General features: G+C 42.2%; 1 protein-coding gene across 1 annotated transcript in view; it reads right to left on the reverse strand.

The window, feature by feature from the left end:
- The window catches only part of PHLPP1 (PH domain and leucine rich repeat protein phosphatase 1), a 588,343-nt gene that overhangs the window by 140,515 nt on the left and 421,073 nt on the right, over positions 1-26,755 (reverse strand). The window contains exons 9-10 of the mRNA XM_030207564.1: positions 20,624-20,719; positions 8,906-9,061 (exon numbers count right to left, since the gene is read on the reverse strand). Of these exons, the coding sequence (XP_030063424.1) occupies positions 8,906-9,061; positions 20,624-20,719 (252 nt within the window). The remainder of the gene's footprint in view (positions 1-8,905; positions 9,062-20,623; positions 20,720-26,755) is intronic.

Below are 26,755 nucleotides of genomic sequence, written 5' to 3' on the forward strand. Positions count from 1 at the left end.
TTATAATGGAAGAAAATCTACTACTATCATGTTATTTTTTTCTCCTATACTAGTATAATATTTTCAATAATGTCTGTTTATATGCGCCATGGCTGGTGTAAGGGGTGTGGCTATCATAGGGGTGGAGTCATATGTGTGGTGACCCCGCCCATAATGAGTATCGGCACTTTGCGATAAATAATTCGATTTTGGGTTGCTGTTTGGGCACTCGATCTCTGAAAGGTTCGCCATCACTGATCTAGATCTTAAGCAGCCAGAAAACCATTTCAGGACAACGCCACAGATTCTGTAATGGTCAAGAATATTTAAAAGAACATTTTGAACAACAGTATCTAAGGCACTGGACAGATCAAATTGAAGTATTAATATTTTGTTGCCAAAACTTAATTCACTCCTAAAGCTAGCTAAGAGGGTGGTAACCACAGTTTCTGTACTGTAAGAGGGCCTAAAACCAGACTGTGAACTATGCAAAATGGTATGAAGCTGAAAATACTCCATATGTTGGTGCATGACAAGCCCTTCCATTAATTTAACAAGAGGAGGAATTGAGGCTACTGGTCTATATAGTTGGAAACTAAACTTAGGCTAGTTTCGGCATTTTTAGGTATAAGAGTCAAAATATCATTGCCATTGTCAGAGGGAAAGAAACCTTGAGACAACATCAAAGTAAGATTAGAGTGTAAATGAAAAAAGAATAAATCAGGAGTTGACTTGGGGAGTAAGTAGGGCACGTATCAAGCAGACAATGTGAATTTGCATATTTGAGTAACGCATGATTGACCTGATCAGTAGTGACTGGATGAAAAACGAACCAAATTCTATCTGCTTGAGAATGAGGCAGTAAAGGATCATGTAAATAGATGAAATAGTCTATAGATGGAGTATTGTTAAGTTCTAGTCTGATTGTAGCTATTTTCTGTTTAAAATAAATAGCCAAGTGGTCAGCAGTAGGTGTGAGATCGGTTGAATTGGTTATTTTTTATTTATGATTTTCAAAAAAATAAAATGACAAGAAATAGAGCAATAGAAACAAAGACAAAAAAGAAATATGGGAACTACTTCCCTTATTACATCATGTATAAAGAACTGCTTGCACAGACCACTAATATGGGGGAGGGGGCACGTACATATTAGAGAAGATTATTAAATAACATATAGTCTTATTGATGAAAGGTTTAATGCTATCCCCCCCCCCCCCCCCCCCCGTCTTCTATTCTTTTTGCTTCAGTTGTTTTAAATCTAGAAAAGATTTTAATTGATCTGGGGAGAAGAAAACATATTTTGTTAATCCCAAACAGACAATACATTTACAAGGATAGGCCAAAAAGAAAATTCCCCCAGTGCCAAAGTTTTCTGTTTCATTTCTAGAAAAAGTTTTCTTCTTTGTTGAGTGGATTTGGTGACATCAGGAAAAATCCAAACTTTGGCGCCAGCAAACAACATTTGTGAATTTCTGAAGTACAATTTCAATACTGCATTTAAATCTTGTTCAAAGACGAACGATACTAAGAGTGCTGCTCACTCTGTTATATTTTCCAGCAATTGTTCTAATATTGCTGATAAGTTATTAAGATCCAAACTCTTATTTTCTATAATTCCTTCATCTTCCCTCTCCTTTCCCTTATGTTGAGGCAAGTAAAAGATCTTTTTTTATCAGGGGAAACGCTTCAGGTGGCATCTTTAAATTTTCATTCAAATATCTTTTAAACAGCTCTAGTGGCAAAGTTCCAGGAGATCTAGGGAAGTTCAGGATTCGTAGGTTTAAACGTCTGTTGAAGTTTTTAATTTGTTCGATTTTGTTATGGAAAATTATTTTATCTTTTGCAACAGCTGATTTGAATTCACTAAACTGGTCTACTTCATGCTGTAAAGTTTGAACTCGTATTGAGAGCTCCTCTTTCACTGATTCAATCATTCCCTGTAATTCTCCAAATCTAGAAGTTAAAGCGTTTACCTCTCTACTACTACTACTTATCATTTCTATAGCGCTACTAGACGTACGCAGCGCTGTACACTTGAATATGAAGAGACAGTCCTTTCTCGACAGAGCTTACAATCTAATTAGGACAAACAGGACAAACAAGAGATAAGGGAACCTCTCCTCGAAATTCTTGTATAGATGTATCCATTTTCTGTAGCATAGTCCATATCTTTTCTAAATTTATCTCCGTTGATTTTCCCAAGTCAGCAGGTAAGTCTGGAGGCTCGAACTCCAGAGGTTTTTGCAGCAAGTCAGGAACCCGACCAGGGGGCTCATTCGTTGCACTTCCGGCAAGATTCGCGTCTCCCTTCCTAACTGCTGCCACTGCTGGACATGGAGGCACTTTTGAAACTTGGGGGGGGGGGGAGAGAGACAAAGATATTTCATTTTCCCGCAGAGGTTCCTCTTCTCCAGTTACCTCTGCAGCGGGATCTACCCCCCTCGTTCCTGCCAGGGAAGTCCCGGTTAGGAAACGCTCAAGAGTTGGCTGAATCGGCGATGAGGATGAGGAAGGCAAGATTCCCACTTTCAACAAGCCTTTCCTTTTCGTATGTGGCATCGGGATAGAGAAAAACTGACTTTTCAGTGGTAAAAAACAAGAAAAGGCGTCAGCAGTCTACAGAGCGTCTCACCAAACCGAGTGCACCGCCATCTTGACACGCCCCCCAACATAAGTCGGTTGAATTGGTTATTAGTTGAGTGTTCAATAAACTATTAGCTAATGAATAACGTTTCCTCAGGTTGACTTTGCATCATCAATGAATTTGGAATAGTAGGAGGTTTTCGCTTTGGAGATTATACCCTTGTAGATTTTCAAAGGTTTTTTCCAGGTGATCCATTGTTCAGTGGATTTGTCCTTAGCCCACATTCTCTCTTGCCTCCTGCATTTACATTTCATTTGTAAAAGATCATTATTGAACCAAAGAGATAATCTTTTTGGACGAGATTTGAAAATCATAGGTGCAATAACATCAAAGACCGCTTTACATGTATCATTCCATTGCTGAATGAAATTCAGGGAAGGGTTTGAGGTAAGTAATGCACTGAATGTCTCACTGAACCAAAATTTTAAAAGGCCAATTTTACCTCTAGTTTAAAAAAAAAATGTAACAAATTTCGGGATTTGGAATAATTTCCTTCCAGTGTAATTTAAAAAAGATGCTGTGATCTGACCAAGGTATTGGGGTCCAATGGAAATTTGAGATGAAAAACGTAGTTGGGTCTGTAAATTTTGTTGCTAATACATCTAATTGATGACCTTTAACATGAGAGGATATTCCATTGAAAAGCAAGAATTGCCAAACTAAGGACAGACCTTTACATGCCCAGTTGGGTGGATAGTGTTCACATTGAGCTCCTTTTATTATCAACCAGAAAAAAAAAAGAGATGAGTTTTCAGTTTTGGCACAGTATAAGTCATCACAAGAACAAAATATCAGAACACCAATGGACTGCATTATAGTCAATTCAGTTACATTTCAACAAATGAGATAATTGAATAGAACTATATATTTATTTTTATTGTTTTGACTTATAAAACCACTTGTCCCTGAAGCATAATCAAAACAGAATAATCCATTTATATATCTAAACTGTAAACTTCTAGAAAAGTGAAGATGTGATTCTATGTGCTCCAATGAAAGGAGAGTTTAATTTTACTTCCATATCATTTCAATATATTCCATCTTTATAACACTAAGCTTCCCAAGGCAGATTAGAACATTTTATTTATTGGTATTAACCGCCTTTATGAAGAGATTCACCCAAAGCAGTGTACAACAGGTATAGGTTAACATAAAACTTATAATTTTAACAGCATAACAAAAGTAAAATAACCAAGAATAAACAAAGACAATAAATGAGGTAAACTTGAAAACAATACATTGAAACCTAATAATAGAACTACCATGAAATAGTATCAAAAATATACACATTTAACAGAACTGAAATTCAAATTCAGTTAAGACGAACCCATCAAGAAACAGGATATCCTCACTAAGATTTGGCCATGTCTTACTGTATTGTATAAAACAGTGTAGAAAAATGAGCACAAAATATAGAAAGTTTATTACTGCTGTTTCTACCAGCTACAATAACTTTTAATGCTGTTTTAGTGATTTTCAATTTTATTTCATGATATATACCTACATATGGTAAGCTTTCAACCTTGACTTGAATCACTGAAATGAAGTTTCTGCATGGAGATGCAACAGTAAAGCATTCAATAATGTAGGGACACCACCACTAAAGCAGGACTGATGTGTATGATTGGGGGATTGTCTGATGACAAGGTACTACCACAAGAGATAACTGAGATGAAAGCAAAGTGTGTGCTGGGATGTACAGAATGAATGCGTTAAAGAGGAGTTGCTGAGACCCAGTATGAGATGCAAGAAAAGCTATGGTGAGGATTTTAAACAAAAGGTGATGCGTTTCTGGTAGCCAGAGTTTAAAAGATAGTAAAGAGATAACCCTATCAAATCTTAGCACCAGGCAGAAGTTTAATAGCTGTATTTTACACCGCTGTAATCACCTGATAGTATAAAGAGGCAGGCCATTAAATAGTGCTCAGTAAATCAGATATTAAATGCTATGTCTAATATAATCAGGAACCCTGGTAACAGCAACCAGTATCTGGAACAGTTTTTATAATTTTGCTCAACAGGTTTGAGTAATGCGCATTCAATGGGTCAATAAGATGACATTTGTACCACCTTATCTCCGCTTTAGAGGATGGGTGGAGGACTGCATGATTTCATTCTGCTGCTGACAAACTTCCATCTATCTTTCAGTGCACATTTGACATGTAAGAACATACAGAGGTGAGAGAAGGGAAGTAAAAATTATGAACTCAGTTTTGAACAAAGATTTAAAGTAAAAATCTAACCCTTTCCAGCATATTTGTCCAGTCTGGAGATCATTTAGCAATCCCCCTTCCCCACCTTCCCTATATGTCTCTATAGCTTAACTCCCACAGGCGAGAATACCTGGATAAGCTAAGAGAAGCTGGAAAAGCTGTCAGGAAAGTGAAATGGCAAATGGAAGACAAGATGGCTAAAACAGTAAAATTGGGGGATAAGATTTTTTCAGATACGTGACAGGAGGAAGTGCCATAATAGCATTATGAGGCTCAAGGATGAGAGGGAGGAATATGTGGAAGATAAGGATAAAGCTGAACTGCTTAACAATTATGTCTGCTCTGTGTTCACAGATGAAAGGCCAGGGGTAGGACTGCAGAAAACTAGAGGGGATGGATGTATGGTAGACCAAGACCTGTTCTCAGAGGACTGTCTTTGTGAGAAACTAGCTAAACTAAAAGTCGACAAAGCAATGGGGCCTAATGGGATACACCCGAGGGTGCTCAAGGAACTCTTCTGGTGGCTCCGCTGTCTGACCTCTTCACTGCTTCTTTAGAGACTGGAGTGGTCCCGGAGGACTGGATAAGGGATGATATGGTCCCTCTGCACAAGAGTGGAAGTAAGGAAGAGGTTGGGAATTACAGATCTGTAAGTCTGACCTTGGTGGTCAGTAAACTAATGGAAACTCTTCTAAAGTGGAGGATTGTGAGTTTTCTCAAATTGAATGGAATGCAAGACCTGAGGCAGCATGGCTTCACTAGAGGCAGGTTGTGTCAGACTAATCTGATTGATTTATTCGACTGGGTGACCAAACAGTTGGACGTAGGAGGGACACTAGATGTGGTATACTTAGATTTCAGCAAAGCCTTTGACACTGTTCTGTATAGGCGAATGATAAATTCAGTGCCTTCGTTATGGGACCTAGAATAACTGATTGGGTTAAAAATTGGTTGAACAGAAGGAGACAGAGGGTAGTGGTAAATGGCGCCTGCTCTGAAGAAAGGGATGTTATCAGTGGAGTATTGCAGGGATTGGTCGTAGGGACGGCTCTTTTTAACATCTTTGTGAGTTGTATTGTGGAAGGGCTGTCTAGTAAGGTTTGTCTCTTAGCGGATGATACCAACCAAACTGCAACAGGGTGTACACCCTGGAGGGTGTGGATGACATGAGGAAGGACCTAGCGAAGCTGGAGGAATGGTCTGACATTTGGCAACTAAGATTTAATGCTAAAAAAAAATGCAGGGTCATGCACTTGGGTCACAAGAATCCAAGGGAACAGTACAATATAGGGGGTGAAGTGCTTCTGTGTACAAAGGAAGAGACAGACTTTGGGGTGATTGTGTCTGATGAACTTAAAGCTTCCAAACAAGTAGAAAAAGCGATGGTCAAAGCCATAAAGATGCTTGGGCGCGTAAGGAGAGGGATGACCAGCAGGAAGAAAAAAAAAAAAAAGAGGCGATACTGCCCTTGTATAAGTCTCTGGTGAGGCCCCATTTAGAGTACTGTGTGCAGTTCTGGAGACTGCACCTAAGGAAAGATATAAACAGGATGGAATTGGTCCAGAGGGTGGCTACAAAATTGGTAAGCAGTCGAACACAAAACAGATAGGGACAGGTTTATGAACCTCAACATGTATATGCTGGAAGAGAGGATGAAGAAAGGAGAGATGATAGAGACGTTTAAATATCTCAAGGGCATTAATGTACAGGAAGTGAGCCTTTTTCAACTGAACGAAAACTCTGGAACAAGGATCAATACAATGAAGTTAAGAGAGAATAGGCTTAGGAGGAATCTAAAAAAGTATTATTTCACGGAAAGGGTGGTGGAAGCGTGGAATGGCCCAGAAGTCTTGGAGATAAGAACTGTGTCAGAATTTAAGAAAGCGTGGGACAAGCACATGGGATCCCTTAGGAAAAGGAAGAGTTAGGAGTTACAAAGGAAGGGCAGACTGGATGGGCCATTTGACCTTTATCTACTGTATGTTTCTATGTTTCTACAGTCCCTTTCACTGTCTCCCCATTGTTTAGCCTCTCCCTGACCTCGGTGCTCCTCCTCTACTTCCCTGTCATGACTGGTGTTCTTTTCCTCGCTTTATAAATTTGTATACTATACACTAATTTGTTATTGTTTAAGGAAAGGCAGTGTATTAATTTTTTTTTTTTAAATTTTTGTTACATTTGTACCCCGCGTTTTCCCACTCATGGCAGGCTCAATGCGGCAGGCAATGGAGAGTTAAGTGACTTGCCCAGAGTCACAAGGAGCTGCCTGTGCCAGGAAGTGAAATAAACCATAAACCAAATGCTAACTTCAAGCATTTTAAGCACGTACAGCATGTAACACCGAGTAACTGCCAGTCCTAAACAGAGACAAAGCTTCATACCTATCTGCTATCAACCAGGCTACCTACAGCTTCCATTTGAATATTATTCACATAGATATTACATATTTCAGGTGTGAATAGCCTCTAAAACAGGCTTCTCCAATCCATGAGGGCCATAAAAAAAAGCTAGATTTTCAATTTACCAAATGAATATGCTTGAGAGATTTGCATACAGTAGAAGTAGTAGGCATGCAAATTTCTCTCATATATATTCACTACTCAATTTTAAAAAATCATTGTTATAAATATTTCCCAATACAAGTATCACTTTAATTATAGTATAAACAAAACATTTAAAAATGCCATTAAACCCCTAGTCAGTTGGTCTCAGTCCAAATGCTGAATATCACTTATTTGCACAAGGCCAGTTCTTCGTTGTTTGGTTAGGCCAGATGCTACAGGGGTAGCCTGCATGTTAGCCGCGCCTTGTGGCGAGAACTTTCTTCAGCACTAACCGAATGTTTTTGAATAGCCTTTTTGCTGTAGTCTCCTGAGGACACCATTATTGGTGAAATATGTCATGTCGAGGCCAGCAGTGTGACTGAATAACCTGAATAGTGGTTGGGAATGGATCCTTTTGTTGATCATACAGGAAAGGATTTGATCAAGTCTGCACCATTTTGATCTAGTGTCATTGAGCCTGAGCAAGAGCGGAAATTGATAGTCTATTGAGCTTATAATATTTTTTAAGCTTATGTTTTGAACTGGATCGCTGCAAAGCATTGGTGGAGTTTTCTCACAACAAACGAAGAACCAGCCTTGTGCAGATACATGATATTCAGCATTTGGGGTATTTGTGTTGATTGGTGGTATTGATTTATGTCATAAGAACTCATTAGGCCTGTGACCAATTGACTAGGGGTTTAAAGGAGTTTTAAAATGTTTTGTATATGGTATAAATAAAGTGATATCTATATTGGGAAATAACAATGAATTTTTTTAAATTGAGTAATATATTGTTATCGTTGTCAGGATTTTGATAACCCACATATTTGATTGTGAAGTGTATTTATTCATTAGAGAGATCCTGAAAATCTGGCCTGTTCGTAGCCTTCAAGGGCTGAACATGAACAAGCTTGCTCTAAAGGAAAACAATTATCTGCTAAAACTTCCTGGCATTTGAGGCAGATCAAACAACCTGGAAATAAGAGTCAGTGGTATGCTGTGAGTACTTAACTGAAATTGGGTGGTGGAGCAGGTGGGGGGAAGAGGGGTTGGTGGTTGGGAGGCTAGGATAGGGGAGGGCAGATTTATACAGTCTGTACCAGAGCCGATGATGGGAGGCGGGACTGATGGTTGGGAGGCGGGAAATACTGCTGGGCAGACTTATACGGTCTGTGCCCTGAAAAGGACAGGTACAAATTCAAGGTAAGGAATACACATATGAGTTTGTCTTGGGCAGACTGGATGGACCATGCAGGTCTTTTTCTGCCGTCATCTACATGTTACTCTGAATATAGACCTTGTTTGCATATTAGCCCTTTAAGCCACTGAACCAAGACACCAAAGGCTCCATAACCAAGGCACAGTGCTCTCCTGCTTTGATTCATGGCTCAAGTGCTTGAGATATTGTAGCAGGATGAGTCTTTAGCTCTGGGTCCTATCCTTGCTGCAGATAGGCAACAGGTGAAAACCAAAACTGTGCGGTTAGTTGAAACCAGACAAGCGATTTCCTGCTCATTTTACCTGTCTGATTTGAGGAGGAGGTTGGGCGGAAGCTCCAGCAGCTGGTTGTGCTGCACATCAAGCACTTCTACCTGAGTCCTCTCTAGCCGCTCTGGCAGCCTTTGCAGCTGGTTGTGACCCGTCAGCAGCTTCCGCAGGCCACTATTACAAAACAACCTGGAAACGAAAGAGTAAAGTCTCAAAGTAGTAAAGATGCCTTACATCTGTACACGTAGTCTCAGATAAGACAAAACAATAATTCCATTTATATTTGCTTTTTTAAATTAAACATTTTTTTAATCAGATGGCTTGTGCTGCTTCAAACTGCACAGATTAAAATGGAACCATTGCAATCGGATACGTAAGCTGTACAACCCAATGACATGCTCTATATCCCTCTCCCACCCAATACCCCTTTTGCTCCCAAACTGTAAAAGACAGCAATCCTGTTTTGATTTTTTTCCTCAACCCCACCCCAGCCCATGACCCTGCACACCATGCAAGTCATCCAGCCAGAATTGTCTCTTGCCAAAGAATTTAAACATCTGACATCAGTCCTGCGCGCCCTTCCACTTCATGCCAAAACACATCAGACAGGCGTAAGCTAGGGTGTGCAGTTCTCATAACTCTCCCTCAGTGTATTTAACACCTGTATTTTCCAGCTGTGTAAGAGAGGCAACATCAGAATCATATTTGGCCTTGAAATGTTCTGCAATAGCCTTACCAAAATCTTACAGTGACAGTTAAGGACATAAGGACATATCGCCAATTGTTATTTTTTGTTGTTGTTTTAAATTTTGTTTTTTGAGTGGTTATAGAGAAAATAATTCAGTTTTCCAGATAGGATAAAGTGAATAAGAGCTCATTTACAGATGCACAATATTTCATTACTGCTGACTCGCCCATTGTGCTCCAAGATTTATTGTACAGCTCCACATCACCCCTTAAGGTGCAAGTTAGAAATATGGAAAACCTGCGTATGCCAGAATATTCTCCAGTGGGGCTCCTTGCAAAGGGAAGCATCTGTATATCTGGATACAAAAATAAGACAAACTTATTTGAATGGAAATAAGAGTCCCAGCAAATCTAACAGGAGAAGTGAAAAGAAAACTCCAAAGGACAAATGAGGTTTTATGTGATAATTTTCTTTCCATTAGTCCTGCCTACTATTCCAGAACCTGTGGGATAGTTGTGTCCATCAAGCAGCAGGTGGCGATAGAGAACTGAAAACTGAGCTGAGACATCTCTCTTGGAATCCAATCCAGCTCCTTAGTATTTATGTAGACAAGCAGTAAGGATAATAATCAGAATAAACACAAACACCTTAAATAACTCACTAACCTAACACTAATAGGACAAGCAAATACGTGGACCTCTCTCATCTCTGGACAACTTGTAGAGATATGCAGGAAGCACCATGCAAAGTGACAGTCGTCATTTGACCATTACTTCACATCAATCAAACATCTCAGAAAGCTCGGGCAAGCCTCTGGAATAGTGGGAAAGAAAAATACCAGGTAAGACCTAATTTCTCCTTCCATTATGTAGCTTTCCAGTATTCTAGAACCTGTGGAATATTTAAAAGCAATCCCTAGAGTGAGTGGCTTCCAAGCATGCTGCAAAGACTACTCTGTAATGCTAGGCAAAGGTATGTGAGTAAACCACGTCGCTGCCTTGCAAATAGCCTCGTAGAATGAGCCTGCAAGGCCTGAGAAGTCTGATTCTCTGCAAGCAAAGCTGGCACGATAAATCTCCATCAGCCATCTAGCAATTGTAGGCTTAGAAGCCATGAGGATAAGCCTCTGCTTACCAAAGAGCATATTCTGTCCAATTTATGAAACTCATTAGTGACTTCTAGATATCTAATGAGGACTCTACGCACATCAAGAAGCTTCAAGGAAGAACACAGCCTCTTCGTCCTCTCTGCAAAAGGGCAGAAGCTCCACAGTTTGGTTGAGATGAAACACCGATACCACTTTCAGAAGAAAGGAAGGAACAGTGAACAGGGAGACCCTCGCCTCCGAAAAGTAGAGAAAAGAAATCCTGACAGAGCCTGAAGCTCTGAAACCCTAAATGCTGACGCAACAGCCACCAAGAATGCTCTCTTTAGCGTAACATTTTTCAAGGTGGCATTGCAGAGTGGCTCAAAAGGAGGCTTCTGAAGAGGTCAAAGGACTAAATTAAAGTTTCCACTCTGAATACGCTGTATGAAAGGGAGGCTGCAAGCGGCACGCTCCCCCATAAGAACTGAACAGCTAGGTGAACAGCAAGAGACGTCTTCTGTAGTCTGCCCCTGAAACAGGCCAAAGCCGCAATCTGAACTTTTAGAGAACCCAATGCTAATTCTTTCTGAAGGTCGAGAAATGCTAGGATGCGTGCAATCTGAGCAGAGAAGGTAGAAACTCCATGCTCAGAACACCGGCCCTCGAATGTCCTCCACACTCTCACATGCGCCACAGATCTAGAGAGCTTCCAAGCCTGAAGCAAGGTAGCAATAATCAAATCAGAACAACTTTTTTGTCTCAACCAAGCCCTAAGACCAACGGGCCCAGATCCTCCATAAGTACTGCGGAAGACTGAGAAGATCTCTCATCCAACAGCTGAATCAAGTCCACATACTTCTGGGTAATCCTCCTCCTCAGGAGGGAGCAGTCCCTTCTTTAATGGCTCCTTCAAGGATGGCTCTTCTGAATAGACCGAGGCCACATTAATTGAGGAAGAAGCAGAGGCAGACCACCAGGAGTAGATAGGTGAGGCTAAACGAGATCTCTTAGGAGCCAGAGGAGCAGTGGGGTGAGAAACTGAAGCACCTTGCAGCAACTCTGACTGTCCCTGCTTCAGTAAAGAGGCCTGGTGTAAGAGCAATATAAACTCTGGAGAAAACAAAGATCCCAATACAGCCGAAAGCTGTGTTGGGTCCTGAGGTTGCAAAACAGCAGCTGTGCTCTGCGCATGATCAGAGGCTGCTCCTCACTGCCAATCAGCCCCTACAAAATGGCATCCCTTCCCTCACTCTCCTGTATCAAACTGTGCACTGCCCTGTCAGACAGCCCAAAGTCCCCGGCATATTCACCAAATCTGAGAACATGCTGCTGCTGTTTCCCCCCCACATCCCTAGTGATTCTCTGCACGCGCACACTGCAACACCCTTATGTTGGCTGATGGGTCCCACAGTGGGAAAACCACTTAAATGCCTCCGGAGTCACCATTCACCCCAACTGGCCCAAGCGCCGCACAACACAGTTCCAAGCAGTGAGTCAGGATCCCTCCCCTGCACAGAGTATAACTTGAAGCCCTCCAAGCAGTTCTGAGTCAAACTTTAGTCAGACTTACCACTGCTGGCTGCTCTCCCCAAGAAAGAATCAGGACCAATATCTGTCCCATGGTCTCCAGTAAACCTCTTTCCTTTTTAAGGTTGTTGCACTGGAAAAGGAGAGCTCCACGGGAAACAGGGAAGAGGTAAACTTGCAGGGCACCAAAGACAGGGATCTGAAGACCTCCAGATATGACTCTGCAGTCTCAAGCTACTGCAAAGCTGAACTGGGGACCAGTTCACTAACTGGACCAGCAGCAAATCAAGCAGAACTACAGGATGAAAAATGTGTCCATCCACCTGCTGGAGATACAAATTACTGAGGAGCTGGACTGGATGCCTGCCAAGAGACGTCTCAGCTCAGTTTTCTATTGCCACCTGCTAGTTGATGGACACAACTATCTTACAGGTTCTGGACTAGTGGGAAGCTATGTAATGGAAATTTTTTTATTTCGTAAGGAAATGAAAGCTTTATTTTATAAATATGTGCAGACCACAGATTCTTTATAGGACTCTTTATGTGAAGATACTTAATCTTGAAATTCTCCTGAACTATTACCAATGCTTTTAATGTAATTCTTTGGAATCTGTCCAAGTCTCTTATCTGTGAGCTGCATAGAACTAGTATAGGTAATTGCAGTTTATAAGAAGCTAGGGTTCTTCAGTTTGGAGAAAAGATGGTTGAGGGAAAATGTGATAGGGGTCTATAAAATAATGAGCGGAGTTGAACAGGTAGACGTGAAGTGTGCTTTCACTTTCCAAAAATACTAGGGCTAAGGGGCATGAGATGAAGCTACAAAGTAGTAAATTTAAAACGAATTAGAGAAAATTGTTCTTCACTCAACGTGTAATTAAACTCTGGAATTCGTTGCCAGAGAATGTGGTAAAGGCGGTTAGCTTAGCGGAGTTTAAAAAAGGTTTGGACAGCTTCCTAAAGGAAAAGTCCATAGAAATAAATGAACTTGGGGGAAAATCCACTATTTCTGGGGATTAGCAGTAAAAAATGTTTTGTACTTTTTTGGGATCTTGCCAGGTATTTGTGACCTGGATTGGCCACTGTTGGAAACAGGATGCTGGGCTTGATGGTCCTTTGGTCTGTCCCAGTATGGCAATACTTATGTACCTATGTATTATTATTATTATTATAGAATGTACTGATACAACAGCATCAGTCAGATTACAAGCCAATTAACAAAAATCTAGTAGATCTCTTATAACACAGGGGAAAACTATTCTATTTATCTCTTATAAAGATCTAAACAGTGGCCATCAAGTTGCAAATTGCTCTGAAATCTGTATCGGATTCAGAGCCCAAACAAAATTCAACTTCTGTTTCTTTCAGGTTAAGAGGTTCCCACTTTGTCCTCTGAGCATTCCTCCATGTTACAGTATAACAATGTCCGGAATTACATAGCAATTTAATGAGGAACAAAAAGGGGTTTTGTTTAACAGTGCTTCCTGAATGTGTGTGATTGTTTCTCTTGACTTGGGGGGGGGGGGGGGGGGGGAGAGGGTACTGTTACCTCATGCTCAAACCTGCTCCATTTCTCTGTGCTCAACCCTCCTCCCCGCCACACCCACAACTATTTGCTTTCCTACTCCATTCTTCCCATGTGGTTGCAAGCATTCAGAGGAAAGAGCCATTGGGAATCTGAGAAAAGGCATCAAGTCAGTTAGCATATAGCAGTGGCAAAAGAAGGGCTACACACAAACTTCCACCAGCAACCAGGTATCTTCTGGGGGATCGCTGGGTCTATCAGATAAAATCCCCAATTTGTGAAGGGTGTTGTGCTGTTTCCCCTCTGAGAATACTACCACACCATGAGAGCAACACAAATCTGAAGATGTCAGCTCCTACCAGCCCTACTGTCATGGCTGCCACTGTCCTGTACACTGCTTGGAAAGTGATGTGTTACTGAAAACAGGATGACCCATAGAAATGTAGATTAATGGCAAGAAAGCAGACTTTGAAGGAATTAGGACCATCAATATGGAACAAAATGCATAGGCAAGAATATTGAGAAAAAAAAATTAAAAACATGCCTATTTTGGGAAGAAGTGATGTCACTGGGCCGAACTGAAGCCTAAGCCTGTGGGGCCTCACTAAACCAGGGGATTCAGCTTGCATCGACCACTGTGTGATTTTTGGCTTGCTTTTGGTATATTAGAGTACCTGAGACACAGTGCTATTGGACAATATGAGTAAGAGGAGACATACTGACCTCCACAAATTTGCGTATCAGAGCAGTTCACAGCCACAGCAAGATGAAGACAGTATAGTGGCACCAACTAAGCATGGAGGCACCCACTTGACAGTAGAAAATGCCCACAATAGGATGATGTCGATGGATGAGATCAAGAATTGGTTGGTGGATATTAAGAATGAGATAATGCAGTCCGGGCAGATGCTGTGGTACTTGGATTGGAGCTATGGGCAAAGACGGTCAAAATAGGCCACCAGATAGAGGAAACAGAGCAGTGGGTTGAGGATCATGATGACCGAATTGCCGCACTGGAGCGCCAATATACAGATCTGCAGAAACTGCATGGAGAGATGTCTCACATAGGAAATAGAAGTTGGAGAAACAATCTTCATATATATGGGGACACCCAGATATTACCGATTTTCAAGATTGAAAAGATCTGGTGCAAAAGATATCCTCCCGTTTGTTGGCACAGGTGGAGAAACAGTTTCCAGTGGACATCAAGATCAAAGGCATATCTAGATCAACAGGTCCCTTGAGAGCAAATTCACCAAAAGATATAATTGCCTGCTTCCATTCCTTTTCAGTCAAACAGTATCACTGGAAGCTCGTAAGCAAGAGGAGCTCCTATGGGACACGAATGAGTTCCAAATCTGTGGATTTGTTTCCAACTACCCTGAGGCGGCGAAGGGAACTACAAGATATAGTTTACAAATTGAGAGAGGAGCAGGTCCACTACAGATCCATTTAGTCTAGTCTTTCAGGCTCAAGGGAACTCTCATCGACTGACGTCGAGGGAAATGGCTATCCAAACTTTGATTAAGTTTGGCCGGTGGGAGCATACAGAAGCTACGGCCGAGCCTTCTGTGCAGAAAGACTTGCCACCTAAATGGCAGAAAGTCCCACTGGAGAGAGGCAGACTTCGCCACCAACCTAAGCAACCCCCATGTGCACAATCAGTGGTCAAATTAACAGTTACTTGCTTTGCTCTTGTTTTTCTCATTATTCAACAGTTATGCCTACTTAAGAATCTTCACCCTGGAGTTGAAGCAGATGTATTTTTGTGAAGTCAGTTATTAATAGACTGGTAACCAGACAGAAAATGGTGGTATTTTTTTCTGTTAGCTTTAAAGCTATGAATGATTCATTGCGGTTAGTTTTAATGCTATGAATGCTTCATTGCACTGATCCCCTGGTTTGAATGGCACTTCCTCACACTCATCCTGACTATTGTTGGGGGAGTAGGGAAGGATTATTAACGTGAATGGACAGTGTTGGTAAATTTTTGAGTCCAGTGTTAAAGGACTGCATTCCCCATTTAAGAGGCAATGCCTATGGAAGGGGTTATCTAGATTACCAGTTTGCTTTATACAAGAGACCAGTCTTAGAAGGCAGGGCATTTGACTCCTTAGTAATAAGTCCTTCCCTTCTGCTACCCTGGTACCTCACCCACACAAAATAAATGGGGTGGGTATCTTGGTCTCTAAGGAGATCCAGATGACACTCCTTGAGCAACAATCTGATCCATTGGGTAGATATGTGGATATACGAGTACATATACAAAGATACTTTTATAACATTGTATCAGTATATGCCCCCAATGATAAACAGGTTGATTTTTATACTACTTTGGAACAAAACTTACTAGAGAAAGTATGTGGATTATAGGTGGGGGGAGGGGGAAATTTCAATATGTCACTGTTTCCACCCCTTGACAATACTTCCAAGATAACACTATCACAGGAAGGCCAGAGCAGCTCTCAAGTCTCATCCAGCACATTGGGGTGTCAGATATCTGGAAGAGTAGTACATCCTAATGTTACTACATTTTCTTTCTATTTCCATGCACATAAGTCGCATGCAAGGATTGGTTATTTGTTTTTAGATAATATTTTGCTGTCTCAGGCATCAGATACTGACAGATATAATTGTGTGGTCTGATCATGCACCTGTGTGGGCAGATGCACTATGTTTTAATGATCAGAAACAATTCTGGAAACTTGATTTGACCTTGCAAATTACGTATTACTTTTCAAATAACAACCCACAGAACACTAAGTTTGAGGTCTTTATTTGGGGCCATTTCATTAAATGGGCATCTAGGCTAAAGCGTAAACGTAAACAGCAAGATAACCATTTATGGAGGGATATTGAGTACTGCGAGCAGAGGTATTTCGCTCAGCCAACTCTTGACATTCGACACCAGATTATACAGCTGCAAGAGCAACTAAGAATCTTGTGGACTGATAAAGTTAAAAAAATTACACTCCATGGTCACAGCCATTAAGGATGATCAGGGTGTACTCGATAGACAACCAGAACAGATGATGTAGTGTTTTCTCAATTTTTATAGAAATCTAACACATCTGAGGTGCAATCTACAGATACTGAAATTAATAATTTACAGAATGCTTAGTTGCCATGGTTAGGTGTGGACTCTGTTCAAATGCTTGATTATAAAATACAAATCTCAGAAGTTAAGGATGCTATCTCTGCTCTTAAATCTGGGAATTACACAGGTTTGGATACACAAACTTTTAATTAAAAAAACAAAAACAAAAAAAAGGTTTGCAGGATATCCAGCTCCAATCCTGACAAAAATTTGTAATTCTGTACTTGATGAAGGGAACTTCCCTGTCTCCATGATGGAGGCAGGCATAACGATCTTACCCAAGCCTGGAACGTATCCCACTCTGTGGATCATATCGTCCTCTCTCTTGTTAACCTACATGTTAAGTTATTAGCTAAGATATAGGTTACAAGATTAAATAAAGTCATTGCTACCTTGGTGGGGGAAACATCAAATCGGGCTTTATCCCGGGCCATACCACTGGGTACTACTGGGGATAATGCCAGGCGTACACAGTCTGATTTGGTTAGCTAAAAATCAAGGCATACCATTCACACTTCTTGTTATAAATGCAGAAAAAGCATTTGATAGAGTGGCATTTTATGCAGAACATCTTGACTTCCTTTAGGTTTGGAGTAAATTTTAAAAAGTGGATCTCTGCTCTATGTTCATCTCCGACTGCCTGGTCAGAGTAAATGAGGGCTATTCAGCTAGTTATAGTCTTAGTAGTGGAACATGACAGATGCACACCATCTCCCCTTATTTTCGTTGAACCTCTTGCAGTAACAATTAGACATCAGCAGCAAATTGAGGGAATGTGTTTTGGAAGTGAGAAATTTTAACTGTTTGCTGACGATATACTCCTTACTGTCAGGGAACCTTGTTAACTCATTACCCCATATATTGACAGAGGTACAGCTATATGGTACTTTCAGGTTTTAAAATGAATGTCTCAAAATCTGAATTACACTTCTGTTATCAAGTGTTGAAGAATTAAAAACAACTACCTTTTGGGTGGACTACAGGGCATATTTTGTATCTGGGAGTGAGAATATCAGCAAATTTTTCTGCATTATATAGGTTAACTTAACTATGGGAAATTATTACCAGAGTTATCTCAAACCTTAGACTACTGGTATAGATTACAGCATACTTGGTTAGGCTCAGCGCGTATTTTCTATCAAAAAAGGTGCCGGGACTCAAATGCCAGGCTACCCTTCAGGGGTGGGGTGATCACTGAGGGATCCACCCCACAATAGCCAGGCCCCCTGCAACCAATCACAGAATCTATGACAAGGCAGAACTGGTGTGTAGAGCCTGAGCTCTTTCATTAAAACTTGGGGTCCATGGGTCAATTTTTGCAGACAATGGAAAACGTGCCGGTACTCAGTACCCCCAAGTACCCCCTCAAAAAAAGCCCTGGTTAGGCTGCATCTCTACATGTAAAATGATGATCCTGCCCCATTTTAACTACCTTTGCCAGACACTACCTGTTACAATTCCAAGGGCAAACCTATCTCAGTTTCAGAAGAAAATGTTTTTGTATATTTGGACATGGAGACCACCTCAGGTTGCTAGATATGTATTACAGCACTGTAGCATTAAGGGTGGGGGGTTGAGGGTTCCTGATTTTATGAGTTATTGCAGGGCAGCACATCTGCGGGTGATACTAGATTGATAGGACCCCCAACCAAAAGTGTGGACAAGGATAGAATGTAATATGCTACCCTCATATTAATGGACAAATTTGATTTGGGCTCCTAAGGACACACGATCTCATTATTTGAAAGTTTCCCCATTTTTGCAACACCTAATTTGCATTTGGAAAGGAATTAGGAAACTCCTAAGGAGGAATAAGTGCCTTTCTATGGTCTCTCCCACTGAGTGCCCTTTTAGCTTTTGCACCAAAATAGGACACCAGATCGTTGGTGGGATGGGAGAAGAGGGACACACTGCGAGTAGGGGATTTATACTCTTTAGAAGTCATATCTTTCCAATAATTGAGTGCGGAATATTCGCTTTCCACCACAGATTTTATATATATTTCAGGTTTATCTCCTTTTAACCACTCCATCCATTCAGCAGTTCCTGACTCGCAAGATGTTCTTTTCAGGAGGTATTACTTCTGGGTTCTACTCAGAAAAAGCTAAATCTCAAAGCTGTATGATATATTGCTTACAGGGAACATAAAATGCCTAAATATATGATTAAATGCGAGTGAGATTTAGGGTGCTGAGTTGGGGAAAAGGATTGGCAGAATATTCATGACATTATCTCTTCAGTGTCTACATCATCTAATCTTGTGGAGCATGAAGTCAAGGTACTATATCAATGGTATATGTATCTTGTTTGTGTCTACTGAACTGTCTGCAAACTGATGGAGAAGATGGGGAGGCTTAGGCACTTATATTATATGTTAGACCTGTCCTAGGGTCCAGAAGGATACTGGGTCACAGATTTTTTCTCTCTTCAATGTTGCAAAGTACAGTGGCTGCTAATCCTAAATTATGGCTACTGCAACAGCAACTGTCAGACCTCTGTACTCGGCATTTGATGCTTCTACCTTGAATAGCTGTTCTCAGCAGGGAAGCTGCTCATTGCTGGACAACTACTACATAACCACAGGAGACTGTGGTTCAACCACAGCTTTGAACTGCTTATAACAAGTAAACTGATGGCTATTAGGCCAATTATCTAAGTCTGATAAGACATGGGGTGGCTTGATATTACAGTAGTACTGTCAAAGCTACATATTTTATTTTCCCTTTTCTGGGAGGTATTGTTGAGGGTTTTTTTCAGTGTGAATTATGTTATTTTCACAAAACTTTGGCACACTAGTTTACATCATTTTTTTACAACCTTACTTCAATGTTAATATCTTGATGCTTTTATTTTATGTTAAACTTCAATAGAAGTGGCAAAATTTACCTAGAACTTTCAGGGCTCCTTTTACAAAGCCAAGCAACAAAGCCCATAGGAACTGAATGGGTTTCATCGCATTTGTCGAGCCAGAATCGCTAGCGCAGCTTTGTAAAAGGAGCCCTCAATGTATTCTATGTTACATGATACCTTCTGTCTACTGATTATTCTATTGTGTTTCTTTTTGTTAAATTCTAATAATAAAAAAAATAAGTTGTATAAAAAAAAATCTCCATGCCTATTTTATAATAGGTAGAAGTCAGAAGTTAATAAATACTGCAACAAAATGATTAAGGTCTGTTTGAGAGACAGGGGATATTACAAAATATGCTTTACTTTTTATTTAGGGTTAATCAGGTTATGTATTAAGTGAGGTGTTTTTTTTTTAAATGAGCATAGGGAGGAAGAGATGTGTGATTTTTAATCTTGTTATTCAAATGTTTTTATTACTATCTTAATTGTAACCGGCCTTGAAACTGTGTTATAGTTAAAAGTGCAATTTTAAATTAAAGACATTCACGTGTGACACCTGTAGAAAAAAAAAGCGATGGCTGTTGAACTCTGCATAAAAAAAAAAAAAAAAAAAAAAAAAAAAAAAGAGAACCAAGATAGCTCAATGCAAACACAAGAAACTCCACAAATTCATGGTGCAGTTCTTCAGAAGACTCAAGAGCTGTGTTTACATTTTTCTTGCCTGGTCTCTGTCAAATGACATCACCCATGTGTGAAAACTGCTGTCCTGCTTCTCCACTGAGAATACTGGAACTCTAAGGCAGCATGACAATCAAAATATGAAGCTGTATAAACTTCAGAGACCCCTGAAGTCCCATGAAAGAGGAAATAAGGTAAACAAGCACCTGAAAGAAGAAAAAGTTCAGAAAACATACAGGGTAATGAATGCCCTCAATCACATGATGTGGTGCAGGCTGCAAGAGCCAGCAGATGTCACTCACCTGGCAGGTAGTTCACAGATCTGATTGTGGCCAACATCGAGGACTTCCAACTTTTTGCTGTCGCATATCCAGTCTGGAAGGTTCTCTAAATGATTCCTAAGAATGGTTACAGACAAAGATTAATAATGAAAAAAAAAATACCTCACCTAACTTGGATTCTGCATCAATCCAAACTGTAATTTATTAGAATGTGTTCAGAAAGGATCAGCCCTACAGGCCAGTAACTAAACACCTCCAACTGCAAAAAAGACACCAGGCTGCCAGTGTTGCTGACCAGAAAATACCCCGAGACAAACCACAGCAAAAGCACCCACGACAAAGTCTCAGTCAGAAAAAGTGGCAGAGGAGGCAGGTATTTGATGCTGCAAGAAACACCAAATAGTCAAGGGAACCACCTAGAGAACCTACAGGGCTCATATTATGAAGTTTACGAAAACACAAGTAGAAATAAAATAAAGTATCATAACTATGCTCATAGTTAATCGACATGACCTTTAACTGTGCAGCATCCTCACCTTACATGGCAAACTTTTTAATCATATACCAAACTACTACTACTACTATTTGACATTTCTAAAGCGCTACTAGGGTTACGCAGCGCTGTACAATATAACATAGAAGGACAATCCCTGCTCGAAGAGCTTACAATCTAATGGACAAATGTACAGACAATCAAGTAGTGGCAGTCAAATTGGGGCAGTCTAAGGTTAGGTGCCGAAGGCAACATTGAAGAGGTGGGCTTTGAGCAAGGATTTGAAGATGGGTAGGGAGGGGGCTTGACGTAGGGCCACAGGAAGTTGATTCCACGCATAGGGTGAGGCGAGACAGAATGGGCGGAGCCTGGAGTTGGCGGTGGTGGAGAAGGGTGCTGAGAGGAGGGATTTGTCCTGTGAGCGGAGGTTTCGGGCGGGAACGTAAGGGGAGATGAGGGTGGAGAGGTAATGAGGGGCTGCAGACTGAGTGCATTTGTAGGTGAGAAGGAGAAGCTTGAACTGAATGCAGTATCTGATCGGAAGCCAGTGAAGCAACCTGAGGAGGGGGGTAATATGAGTGTATCGGTTCAGGCGGAATATAAGACGAGCAGCAGAGTTCTGGATGGATTGAAGTGGGGATAGATGGCTAAGTGGGAGGCCAGTGAGGAGAAGGTTGCAGTAGTCAAGGCGAGAGGTAATGAGGGCGTGGATGAGAGTTCGGGTGGTGTGTTCAGAGAGGAAAGGGCAAATTTTGCTGATGTTAAAGAGGAAGAAGCGACAGGTCTTGGCTGTCTGCTGGATATGTGCAGAGAATGAGAGGGAGGAGTCGAAGATGACTCCAAGGTTGCGGGCAGATGAGATGGGGAGGATGAAGGTGTTATCAACTGAGATCGAGAGAGGAGGAAGAGGAGAGGTGGGCTTTGGTGGAAAGACTATAAGCTCGGTCTTGGACATGTTCAGTTTCAGGTGGCGGTTAGACATCCATGCAGCAATGTCAGACAAGCAGGCCGATACCTTGGTCTGGGTCTCCACAGTGATGTCTGGTGTGGAGAGATACAACTGGGTGTCATCAGCATAAAGATGATAGTGGAAACCATGAGATGAGATCAGTGAGCCCAGGGAAGAGGTGTAGATTGAAAAAAGAAGGGGTCCAAGGACAGATCCCTGGGGAACTCCTACAGAGAGCAGGATGGGGGTGGAGGAAGAACCGTGAGAGTGTACTCTGAAGGTACGATGGGAGAGATAGGAGGAGAACCAAGAGAGGACAGAGCCCTGGAACCCAAATGAGGACAGTGTGGCAAGAAGTAAATCGTGATTGACAGTGTCAAACGCAGCGGATAGATCGAGGATAAGGATGGAGTAGTGGCCTCTGGACTTGGCAAGGAACAGGTCATTACAGACTTTAGAGAGTGCTGTTTCTGTTGAGTGTAGAGGGCAAAAACCGGATTGAAGTGGATCGAGGATGGCCTGAGAGGAGAGGAAATCGAGGCAGCAGCTGTGAACGGCGCGCTCAAGTAGTTTGGAGAGGAAGGGTAGGAGGGAGATGGGGCGGTAGTTGGAGGGACAGGTAGGGTCAAGTGATGGTTTTTTTGAGGAGAGGTGTGACTACGGCGTGCTTGAAGGTGTCAGGGACAGTTGCAGTGGATAGAGACAGGTTGAGGATATGACAGATGGAGGGGGTGACAGTATGAGAGATGGTGTTAAGTAAGTTGGTGGGGATGGGATCAGAGGAACAAGTTGTGCATTTCGAGGAGGAAAGAAGGCGGGCAGTTTCCTCTTCGGAGATATCAGGGAAGGAGGAGAAGGAGTTGGTTGGTTGGTTGATAGAGAGGGTTGAAGAGAGAAGAGGAGGAGGTGGCTTGGTAGTGAATTCAAGGTTGATCTTTTGCACTTTGTCGTGGAAGTAGTCAGCCAGTGATTGAGGACAGAGTGAGGGGGGAGTGGGAGCGGAGGGTACTTTGAGGAGGGAGTTAAGGGTGGCGAAGAGACGACGAGGGTTGGAGCTGAGAGAATTGGTCAATTGGGTGTAGTAGTCCAGTTTGGCAAGGAATAGGGAGGACTGGAAGGAGGATAGCATGAATTTGTAATGAAGGAAGTCTGAATAGGTGTGAGATTTCCTCCAGAGACGTTCAGCAGATCTGGCGCAGGAGCGAAGGTAACGGATGCAAGGGGTCAACCAGGGCTGGGGATTAGTGTAAGGTTCTAAGACAGAGTTAAGCATACAAAAGTCAGCAGCTTGTTTGCTTACAGACTATAGCTGCTGTTGTGCAATGTAGTCCGTGGTAAAGCCATACAGACCAAAGCTGTGGAGTTGATACACTAAACCTTCAAATTGGACTCCATTTTTCTACTGATGTTAGGCTTTCAGATAAGACAACTCTTTTTGAAAGAGCCAGATAACATGTGACCATTCCTCTGCCAGCTCCAGGTGCCCTTCAGAATCCGAAGGGAAAGGGGTCTGAGAGGGCGTCCGAACCACTTCTGAAGACACAGAGCCTCCAGAAGCACGCCTTTCGCACTGTAATGTTTGGCTCCCAAAGTGGCACCTCTCATAGGGCCCACAGAGAAAAGGTGGCCCCCATCATCCACCAACAGGGCTTGCTTGACCATGAGTCAAAAAACTACCCTGTGCACCTCCTCAGGCACATGGGCCCAAATGGGGTAAGGGACAAGAACATTCCCCCCCCCCCCCTTTGTTAGAAGGAACAGGTTCATGCTGCATCAGAACAGATGCAAGAGAAATCTGTGATGAAACAATGGCAGGACCTTGTATCTCGATGCCTCGGGAGGAGAAAGAGCTAGACCCAACTGCACTCCCATCTCTCCTGGGCCACTTATGAAATCAGAAATGGCCCACTGCAATTTGCACACACCGAACTAGATGTACTAAGCTGTTAGTCCTTGCAGGATCCGCAGCACCTGCCCTCCAGCATTTCCAACTGTGTGGCAGGCGGGGGGCTCGCAAACCTCAGGGGATTTCCTCAGTCTGAAGTCCAGGCAGCCCTGATGTGCTAATTGGGGAAATCCCTCACTCGAGAGTAAAAGGGATTTCCCCAATTAAGCTCTGTGATGCCTATTTTAAAAAACATATATTATCGGAGCTCTTACAGCTGCAGTAGCATCAAAAAAAGTTCTATTCCCTACCCAGGCAACAGCTGACAGGCAAAAAAAGAAAAAAAAAAAAGAGGAACCTAATGTTGTACAGGAATCCGGGGTGAAGAGCAAGGGACCCACACACCTGGGCAAGATCCTGAAGCCGCACCAAGTAGCACTATTAAGTGCAACCTAGGAGTGTGGAGCCAAAACCTGCACTCGACTAAGCATGGACAAAGGAGCAGCTCTTAGGCTCAACCATGCTGTGCTGCTGTGACCAGCAGAGCAGAGAGCTAGGCCAGGGACTCAGGTAAACCAAATAGCAACCTGTTGAAGGTTAAGAAAAATACTGGAATCTTCAAGGGGGCACCACAGCTTATTACTGGTGATGTCACTGGTAGAATTCAGTCTTTTCTCTACCTCCACCTGCTCGTAGGAAGAGATAACAACCCATTTGTGCAGAATGATTGAGCTGATGCTGAAAAATATTTTATACAATGAAATAACACCAGTGCCTCTATTTGTAAATAAAATATTCTTCCAGCTTTATATGGCATAGTATTTTCCTTAAATCAGATTTCCCAAACCTGTCCAGAGTATTCTACAGCCAGTTGTTTTCATCATTCAAACCACAAGGAGAAATTGTACTCAGTTATGATAATCCAAATCCTACCCGTGATGACATCTTGATAGTTTGAAAAAACTGTTGATTGGTTGGTGTCGATGTTTGACATCAGGTTTTATTTTGCAAGCTAGCTATTGTTGGGCTGGGACGACCACTCAAAACTGAGACATAGGATCTGCTACTAAAAATAGGGATTTTTTTGTTGCACAGTATGGAAAATACGTTTTATTTTTAACAGTACCAGTACTACTGAACCACTATATCCCCCGATACAGGCACTTATAGAGCTAAAATATCATTGATATTTCTCTCAATGTGGAAACAAACGCATAAAATCATTCTTCCCGAGGGAAATATTTCATAACCTGGTACGGTCCATGGTACTAAGCCACGCAGATTACTATAAAGCGAATGCTACATACCTGTAGAAGGTATTCTCCGAGGACAGCAGGCTGATTGTTCTCACTGATGGGTGATGTCCACGGCAGCCCCTCCAATCGGAATCTTCACTAGCAAAAGCCTTTGCTAGCCCTCGCGCGCCAATGCGCACCGCGCATGCGCGGCCGTCTTCCCGCCCGAAACCGGCTCGTGCCGGCCAGTCTCATACAGTGGGGGAAATAAGTATTTGATCCCTTGCTGATTTTGTAAGTTTGCCCACTGACAAAGACATGAGCAGCCCATAATTGAAGGGTAGGTTATTGGTAACAGTGAGAGATAGCACATCACAAATTAAATCTGGAAAATCACATTGTGGAAAGTATATGAATTTATTTGCATTCTGCAGAGGGAAATAAGTATTTAATCCCTCTGGCAAACAAGACCTAATACTTGGTGGCAAAACCCTTGTTGGCAAGCACAGCGGTCAGACGTCTTCTGTAGTTGATGATGAGGTTTGCACACATGTCAGGAGGAATTTTGGTCCACTCCTCTTTGCAGATCATCTCTAAATCATTAAGAGTTCTGGGCTGTCGCTTGGCAACTCGCATCTTCAGCTCCCTCCATAAGTTTTCAATGGGATTAAGGTCTGGTGACTGGCTAGGCCACTCCATGACCCTAATGTGCTTCTTCCTAAGCCACTCCTTTGTTGCCTTGGCTGTATGTTTTGGGTCATTGTCGTGCTGGAAGACCCAGCCACGACCCATTTTTAAGGCCCTGGCGGAGGGAAGGAGGTTGTCACTCAGAATTGTACGGTACATGGCCCCATCCATTCTCCCATTGATGCGGTGAAGTAGTCCTGTGCCCTTAGCAGAGAAACACCCCCAAAACATAACATTTCCACCTCCATGCTTGACAGTGGGGACGGTGTTCTTTGGGTCATAGGCAGCATTTCTCTTCCTCCAAACACGGCGAGTTGAGTTCATGCCAAAGAGCTCAATTTTTGTCTCATCTGACCACAGCACCTTCTCCCAATCACTCTCGGCATCATCCAGGTGTTCACTGGCAAACTTCAGACAGGCCGTCACATGTGCCTTCCGGAGCAGGGGGACCTTGCGGGCACTGCAGGATTGCAATCCGTTATGTCGTAATGTGTTACCAATGGTTTTCGTGGTGACAGTGGTCCCAGCTGCCTTGAGATCATTGACAAGTTCCCCCCTTGTAGTTGTAGGCTGATTTCTAACCTTCCTCATGATCAAGGATACCCCACGAGGTGAGATTTTGCGTGGAGCCCCAGATCTTTGTCGATTGACAGTCATTTTGTACTTCTTCCATTTTCTTACTATGGCACCAACAGTTGTCTCCTTCTCGCCCAGCGTCTTACTGATGGTTTTGTAGCCCATTCCAGCCTTGTGCAGGTGTATGATCTTGTCCCTGACATCCTTAGACAGCTCCTTGCTCTTGGCCATTTTGTAGAGGTTAGAGTCTGACTGATTCACTGAGTCTGTGGACAGGTGTCTTTCATACAGGTGACCATTGCCGACAGCTGTCTGTCATGCAGGTAAC

This window comes from Microcaecilia unicolor, chromosome 1 (assembly GCF_901765095.1).
Source record: "Microcaecilia unicolor chromosome 1, aMicUni1.1, whole genome shotgun sequence".
Classification (NCBI taxonomy): Eukaryota; Metazoa; Chordata; class Amphibia; order Gymnophiona; family Siphonopidae; genus Microcaecilia; species Microcaecilia unicolor.